The sequence below is a fragment of the Poecilia formosa genome, unplaced genomic scaffold (assembly GCF_000485575.1).
Source record: "Poecilia formosa unplaced genomic scaffold, Poecilia_formosa-5.1.2 Scaffold16, whole genome shotgun sequence".
NCBI lineage: Eukaryota > Metazoa > Chordata > Actinopteri > Cyprinodontiformes > Poeciliidae > Poecilia > Poecilia formosa.
Window position 1 is genome coordinate 4,320,359 of NW_006799955.1, and position 8,252 is coordinate 4,328,610.

An 8,252-nucleotide genomic window follows, 5' to 3' on the forward strand; every position below is an offset into this window, starting at 1 on the left:
TAAGAGGGAAACCTCTCTGGTATGTGGGAAGTTAAGTATCGTGGACTAAAAAGCCATCAGGATATACACACTGTGATAATTTGATAGTTGTCAGCCCGAAAAAACTTGAAGAATCGTTTAATCTGCATGCATGTTTTGGCAGAGATGCTGCGAGGCTGGTGGAGAATTTCAGATGCGGAGAACCTGCAGAGTCTGGTCAATTCTCTCCATAACCGGGGTATCAGAGAGAGGGGGCTGCAGAAACAGATCCAAAAAAATATGGAGCATATGAGCCAGATCTACGCCAACCGAGCAAATGGTAATTTAAACTTCAACTAATAATATATGAACAAGCTGAAATGTTATATTTTGAGATGCACAAATTGCATTGGCTTGAAAAAGTATTCATATCACTTATTATTATCAAAATACATTTGTTAAACAAGTCAGGGCACAAGTTAGGGATGTGTGTGCACGTGAAACACAAGATGGATGAAGGGTGTCGTCTCTACGTGGAATATTGGTGCCAAATTACCACAATGGGACAAATGGCTAAGCTTTAGAAGCCAGGTGAAGAAAACCTGTTAGTAGTTGCAAAAGACTTGAAACTGGGGCAGTTGTTCATTGAACAATGATTCCAAACATACACCCAATGTAAAGATTTATCAAAACTTACTCTTGTGTTGGAATGGCCCACTCAAAGTCCAACCGTAAATCCAGGTGATTATCTGGCAAGACTCAAACATTTGTGTTAGCAGATTCATTTAATCTAATCTGACTCCACTTGAAACATTTTTTTTACAAAAAAAAACAAAAAACAATGAGTACAGTTTTCATTTTCTAGACATGCAAACCTGCTAGATACATAACCCAAAAAATTTGCTGAAAATTTGCCTCAGAGAAGCTAAATACAAATACACCTCATTTTCTAGCTCTTCCTTTGTAGTTGACAAATATTATAAAACCAATTATTTCGTTTTTGCTTCACAGTTGCATACTATACCATGCTGATTTGTTGGATAAAATCCCATTAAAATATACTGAGATTTGTGGCTGCAATGTAAAGACATTCAATGGATATGAATACTTTTGCAAGGCTTTGCAAGTTGACTGTAGATCCTAAAATATTTCACCATGTCTGTGGCAGCAGAATTTGACACAAAAGACCCAGAAAAGCAGAAGATAAGCAGGGAGATTTTTGAAGGCTGGTGTGTTGAACAGCGAGCCGTAGAGGTTGACAGCAATCTGCTGCTGCAGGTAGAAGCTCTGGAGAAAAATGTCCTATCTGCCAACTTACACATTCAGGTATGCATCTGTGTCTGATTCATAAACTCCAAAATAAAATAAGATTTCTACAGCACCATAATGGTTATAATGCACAAATGTACCTACTTTAGGGTTGGATGCCCAGTGAGCCCCAGTACAACAGTGACGATCTGGTCTGTTTTGAACACGAGCCCTTGTCTTCCGTTTCTTTGGACAACAAAAAATGGGAAGAAACTCGACAGGAGAGACTTTCAGGCTTGTTGATGCGACGCTCCAACAGTCTTCTTGACGTAGCAGTCATCAAGCTTGCACACCTGGAGAGGAACATTGAGCGAAGGTAGACCTCAAACTACACACCTCTGGTCTGACAGCACAATGTGATTATCATGTTTATATTTGAGGTAAAGTGAGACTATGGATGCTGCTTTGTAACTAAAAACTATATGGGCTGCTGCTTATTCTGTTTTAATTCTCCAATGAGTCTTATATTGTCTCTTTACAGCAACAAGCAGGAGGTGGCTCCTGGAATGAGACGGTGGCATAAAGCCCTCGGTAAAATCCGCAGTTCAGCTCAGCTGTCTCTTTGCATTCAGCATCTGCAGAAATCTGTTGTTTGGAAACAAGACGTCATGAAAGTGGTTGGTTTTCCCTGATATCTCTCTTTGGTTATACATTAAAAAAAATTGCAACACTTACACTAAGGAGCAAGTGTTTTGTAAAAATCCCTAATAAAGTGATTTGTTCTGAGCTATCTGAAAATAGGCTGTTTTAATAGATTAATGCTTTACCATCTGAAATGTTAACAGTCATGATAAAAGCATTTTAATTATCATTTGAAACTTTGCAAAGTGATCTTGCATATTTGTCTTTATATTTTTGTTTTATCAGCAGTGCCAGCTCTGTCAAAAAGGAGACAACGATGAACTACTTTTACTGTGCGATGGCTGTGACAAAGGCTGCCACACGTACTGCCATAATCCAAAGATAACCATGGTACCTGCCGGAGCATGGTTTTGTTCTTCTTGTGTGAGTGAATGATTCCTTTTTTGACAATTTGTTCTTGATTTTCAATGGACAGATGGTGCATTTTTAGATCCTCTAAAATCTTCTGTGTTCCATCACTCAGGAAAGTGGTCAAATCCCTCCCAGCGGGGAGCAACAAAGCCAAACAGCTGGAGGAAAGCACAAAAGCAGTGAGGTAAAACAAAACTGTAAGCCATCTGTGAAGGGAGAGCATGTCAGTGAGGAGGTTGCCAGCAGCAACAACATGCCAAGAAAAGGTTCCAAGGAGTTCAAAAAGAGGAAAGGAGAAGGCAGCTCTGAGCCCAGGATTGACAGCCTTGTCTCCTGTGCAAAAAGGGCCAAAACACCCAACAGTGAGCTGGCTGTGTGTCGGTATGTACATGCACATTCAGAACATACAGCAGTTGTCTTCTTTTGTATAAAACAACCATAATATTTTGTTCAAGAAAGTGAAACTTAATCGAAAAAGGATGACCAGCTGTTTCTGCCCTTCAGAGTGCTGCTGGCTGAGCTGGAGGCCCATCAGGACGCTTGGCCCTTTCTGAGACCGGTTAAGCTCAAGTCTGTCCCTGGATACAGAAAAGTAATCAAGAAACCAATGGACTTCTTTACTATTAAGGAAAAACTCATCAACAACATGTAAGTATTAATATCATTGTGCCAAATATATATATAAGTATATATAAATGTGTATATACACTCCCTTTCAAAAGTATCTATGTCCCTCATACTTTTCCACATTATGTCACATTACAGAAGCAATTTTCAGTGAGTTGGTCGCATAAAACCCTTAGTTTTATGTGATGTGAAATTGAAAGTAGTGCATAATTAAAAAGAAAATGTTCTATAGTTTCCAATACTTTTTTTTCTTTTTTTTTTACAAATAGTCTGAAAAGTGTACTTTGACTGAACAGTTCTGATGTATAATTATGCTCTGATCTAAATTCTTGCATTGCTGTATGTTTGGGATTGGTATATTCCTTCTATCTTGATGATGTTCAATAATGTTCTCAAACAAACCAACGAGGCCTAAAAAGAATATTTATTTTCTAACGCAAAACTGAATTGAATCATATTTACTATTGATTTTTGGGTTACCAGTGAAAAGCCAGTTGAAAACATTGTTTTTAAAACCACTTCAAAATTATCCCCCATTTGAAGTTGATCTATCTAAAAAAAAAAAAATCATTAAAATACATTAAACTTTTCAACATTTTAATAAACTTCAAAGGGTTGGAATCATTTTGCAAGGCACAGTAAATAATTACATACAAAAGTTTGGTGTGTAAATTAAACTGTTCTTTTATGATTACAGGTATTTAAATCAGGAGAACTTTGTTATTGATGTGAACCTGGTTTTTGATAACTGTCAAAAGTTTAATGAAGACGACTCTGAAATTGGACAAGCCGGCCACAGGATGAAGAGATTTTTTGACAAACGATGGACCGAGTTACTGCATTGAAAAAAAAAAAACAAAAAAACCCCACCACATTTGACACAGCAATAACCGTATTATTCTTTGTAATTAAAGCTCTGACTTTAACTTTTGAAAAGATCGCACACCTTTTGTAAACACTGATGTGCAGAGTCAATAAAGGTAACGGAAAAGACTTGTGGAATGTCTGCTTGTGTTGAATACTTCTTTATTTAATAAACTACTTAATCCTGAACCCAGTGTTGTCAGAAATCTAATTTATCAAGACGATGTATGTGTTTTTTAAATATTATATTGAAGTTCTTGTCATTGGGTATTGGATTTCACAAATATTCTTTTTAGAAAATGTGATATACAAAGTACATGAACTATTTGACTCTGGCCGACAGAACTACATGTAAACCACAGGATTACTATCACAGACGGGTAGCTGCATGAATAGATTCCCCAAAAAAATTGGCCACAACAAAACACATGAAAATTAGCTTAGGAGGAGCAGCAGAACAGACTGGAATAACCAAATTCATTGATGATTTCTAGGGAAGTGGCAAATTCACAGAAAACGTATGTTAGTCAATGTTTCACAGATGCTGATCATACTTATATTATCCACAGTTTCAGATTCTGTGCCAAAATATGTAAAACTAAAACTGCTCTTCTGCCTGCTTTTGTGAACCAATCAGCCGATTTCAGTGACCCAAATTATGCAGAGGATTAGGTTTTTTTTTGTTTGTTTTTTTAAATTTATATTTATTCTCTTTTAGATTTGATGGGAAAACACCACTGGATTGTATCTTGAAGTAGTTTTTAACTGTGAACTAGATTCTAAAACTGTCTATTTTTCACTCATTTGTTTTAACAGCAATTTAGGAAATTAAAGGGGACAAATCTTTGTATAACTCCCGGTTTCTGTTTTATTGAGTCAACTATGAACATTGTGTAATGCAATGACGAACCGTCACAAGACTGATAACAAGAGAAATTTTATTGGTGTGCTGTAGGCGGAAGCAAGGAAATACTTATTAACGAGCAAGGGCCTCATTTCACTTTCTGGACATTTGTCAGTTTTCAAACAGCGACAGAACAGCAGGCAGAAAGTAGAATAGCTTCTTCCTGCTTGTACTTTCGGACCATTTGCGCCACCCTGAGACTGATTTACGGCCAGAGTCGACAGGTGCCAACATGGTCTCTTTAATTCGTGCAATTCGAGATCATACAGACGAGATCAGCTGCTGTGCCTTCTCTCAGTCTGCTCTGGTGACCGGATCAGCTGATAAAACGCTCCGGGTGTATAGCACGGCGGACTTTAAGGAGTTGCCCTTCTCTCCTCTGACGGGTCACGGCTACGGGGTTCACCGCTGCTGCTTCAGCTCCTGCGGCAGCTACCTGCTAAGCTGCTCCACGGACGGCTCCATCATAGTTTGGAGCTCGGAGACAGGTGAGCTACTCTCGGCGGTGGAGCACCCGGGCCGCAGTCCGCTCCGAGTCTGCGCGTTGGCGCCGGACTCCTGCCTCCTGCTGGCGGGTGCCTGTGATGGCACCGTGGCCCTCTGGGACTTCCCTTCCAAGACACTACGCAGGTATACTTCCTGGTTTCTGATACCAGACCGTATTTGTCTGAAAGTACTCTTAAATGATGTAGACGTGTCCACTGCTGACACTGCTGGAAATGTGCCATGTTATCACAACAGTAACATTTCTTCATCCATTCATTTTTTTTTGTACTTTCCTCAAAAAAAAATGAACAACCACTTTAAACACCCCATTGTTGCCCCACTTGCTAGAGAATTGTAAAGGCCAAAATAAAACATACCGGCAGAAAGAGAAAAAAAACACAGATTTTTTTTGTATCCTATAGATGACTCCAAAGGTCAGCAGGAGGTCATCCAGATTTAATTTAGTTTAATTATGGATGCTAATCAAATGTTTCATTGAAGTCAGCAGGCCCAAAAACGAACCTGAACCACAATAATGTAAATATAATGAAATAACCTTTGATTAAGAAATATAGAATTAAATGTTACATCTTAGTATTTTTACTCATCTTACAAAAAGTCTAAGTGTGGCTCCCTCCAACACTGTAAGTGACCCTCATTGTCATAAGGTGTGATTGGTAGTGGTGAGGAGAGACGCTGAGACCCAGGTTATAGTGATGATGAAGATTTTAATGATGAAGATGCTCAAACAGTCCAACACAGGCAGCACGGCAGAGAGACAGGCACACAGCCAAATACCGGTAGCAACTGGTAAACAGGACTTAGAGACGAGCGCTAACGTAAACCAGGACTTATCAGTTCAACTGGCGCGAACACAAGACGTTAGACAAATGACAAACGACTACGACGAGGATCCGACAAGGAACACAGACAACAGGTGGGTTTAAATACACAAAGGGAAATTAAGGGAATGAGACACACCTGGGGAGCAATCAACGGGGAGGACAGGACAGAGACTCACAGGGAAACAGGACTGAACACAGAAAACTCAAAAATAAACACACAAAAACACGGATCCTGACACTCATCTGAAAACCTTCTGGAATCAACCCTGATGGTAGAGTGCCGGTTCTGTGTTGGAGTACTAATTTAAAAAATAAAATAAAATAAAATCTGACTGACACCTTTAACAGATTCAAAGTGAGACTCAAGGTTAGCGCTCAACTCTGAAAACCACAGTTTGACAGACGAACTGAATCGAAAAGCTCTCACACTTGTCGCTTTTGGCAACATCTCTCAGCCTTCTGCAGCAGATGGAGTCATCGTACAGCTGTCACAACTTTCTGCTCAGCAGCTTTCCCCCCCACCCGCCTCCCATCAGTGACAAACTTTAAAACAGAAAATAATCCTGAAAGTGTGTCAGAAAACAATCATCTAATTGTTTTTTAGGACACCGAGGACAGCGTGAGTATGCATATCAGAAAAGTGGTCTGGCTTTTTTGAGCTAATAAAGTTTAGTATAAAAACACACGTATTCATTTCAGGTCAACTTGAGTTCAGACAACATATACTTATTTTCAAGAAAAATGAATGCTTCGTCCTCGTCAGAACTCTTATTGAGGCTCTGTCATCACTGATTAAGCCTCTCATCTCAACAGAACCATGCAAGGTCAAACATTTTCACCAACAGCCTTCTTTGTCTTTTAAACAAACTGCTCTAATAATTTTCTCCCGCAGATGTGCTGCAGCAAGTGAAGCCAGCATTGTGGCCTGCAGTTTCTCCCCCTGCAGTCAGGTTTTTGTGACCGGCTGTACCCACGGAGACCTCAAACTCTGGGATGATCACATCAGCATTCTGCTTGCTAAGAAAGACGCCCACGATTTGGGCGTCACCTGCTGCAGCTTCGCACCTCACTTCAAAATTGGTGAGTTAAGTAAACTTGAAATAGCAAAAAAATGTGTATACCTATATATTATTGAAGGTAAAGATTTCTCAATACAAAGATATGGAAATTATTTGCATATTCTGTGAAGGCATATTTTTTTGAGTCAATGTGTGGGGTTTAATAGTCTTACAAAAGAGGACTGCCAAACTGAATAAAAAAGATCCTTCAGCAAAACACACCTTTTAAGGGTGTCTACACTTTTACATCACAAAATCCTGCCATTTTACCAGGAAAGACAACTATTGTTCTTAAGATTATAAAATGAACCTCATGTGTTTTACAGCTCAAGTCATGTTCCACTTATTTACCTACTCCTCTGACAAAATTGTGATTGGGGAGCTCGGTGTTGTCAGTATCTGTTAAATATCCAACGCTGTTTTTAGTCCACTAATCAAATGTCTCTTTTCAAAACATTACTTCTTTTTTTAAAGGATACTGCTGGTTAGTGGTTTCTGTACTAACATGCTGTCATAACATATTTGTCTTCTTCTGTTGCTGGTTTTATCAAGCATGAACGCTGAGTTTTTTTTTCCCCCACTTACTCTGCAGAAGACTCCTGTGTGGAGCTTCGACTGGCCTCCTGTGGACAGGACAGTCTTCTGAAAATATGGATTGTTTCTCAGCGTGAGGGAACAGGTAGGGTGACCCCCCTCCCCCCCGAGCCCTGCATGCTTCCTCAGCCAAACACTCCTTTAATCTATTGTCCAGGACAGACAGACAGAAAGAGAGAGAGAGAGAAACGCCCTGCTGACTGGGACAACCTTGATATCTCTCTCTGCTGAATACAATCATTTTATGGGCTTTAAATCAGAGATGGACTCGTGAATAATGTATTAAGACTTCCTCCTGACAGACAGCAGCACTGGGGGATTCTCTGTTATCCGTGTGTGTCCATATGCAAGATGATCTGGAAGGTCAGCAGGTGCAAACAGACACATTTTGTTGCTCAAGCTCCAGCAGAGGAAGCAGACTTCACACGTCCTTCACGGGTTATATAACCAGGTTACAAGGTGCATTTTCGTTATGTGCTTGGGCATACAATGGTGCTAGTTCCTTCGATGCGTTGCCATGGTAACGGTCATTCTCTGGAGGGTTTGTTGGCCCCGCATGGCAACCCAAGTCCATGGTGACAAAAAATTATATATATATATATATATATATATATA

General features: G+C 39.7%; 2 protein-coding genes across 7 annotated transcripts in view; both read left to right on the forward strand.

Annotated features, from left to right (window-relative positions):
* The window catches only part of baz2bb (bromodomain adjacent to zinc finger domain, 2Bb), a 32,231-nt gene extending 28,292 nt beyond the window's left edge, over positions 1-3,939 (forward strand). For 3 of the 4 annotated variants that reach the window (XM_016668713.1, XM_007546602.2, XM_007546604.2), the window contains 8 exons: positions 143-298; positions 1,127-1,284; positions 1,377-1,582; positions 1,748-1,883; positions 2,134-2,271; positions 2,372-2,640; positions 2,764-2,907; positions 3,584-3,939. In XM_016668713.1, the coding sequence (XP_016524199.1) occupies positions 143-298; positions 1,127-1,284; positions 1,377-1,582; positions 1,748-1,883; positions 2,134-2,271; positions 2,372-2,640; positions 2,764-2,907; positions 3,584-3,731 (1,355 nt within the window). In that variant the 3' untranslated portion in view covers positions 3,732-3,939. The remainder of the gene's footprint in view (positions 1-142; positions 299-1,126; positions 1,285-1,376; positions 1,583-1,747; positions 1,884-2,133; positions 2,272-2,371; positions 2,641-2,763; positions 2,908-3,583) is intronic. The other variant, XM_016668714.1, reaches the window with a different exon arrangement.
* Positions 3,940-4,484: 545 nt separating this feature from the next.
* Positions 4,485-8,252, forward strand: part of LOC103134378 (WD repeat, SAM and U-box domain-containing protein 1) — a 17,852-nt gene continuing 14,084 nt past the window's right edge. The window contains exons 1-3 of one of the 3 annotated variants that reach the window (XM_007546605.2): positions 4,485-5,284; positions 6,878-7,065; positions 7,636-7,722. In XM_007546605.2, the coding sequence (XP_007546667.1) occupies positions 4,887-5,284; positions 6,878-7,065; positions 7,636-7,722 (673 nt within the window). In that variant the 5' untranslated portion in view covers positions 4,485-4,886. The remainder of the gene's footprint in view (positions 5,285-6,877; positions 7,066-7,635; positions 7,723-8,252) is intronic. The other 2 variants (XM_016668717.1, XM_007546606.2) reach the window with 2 other exon arrangements.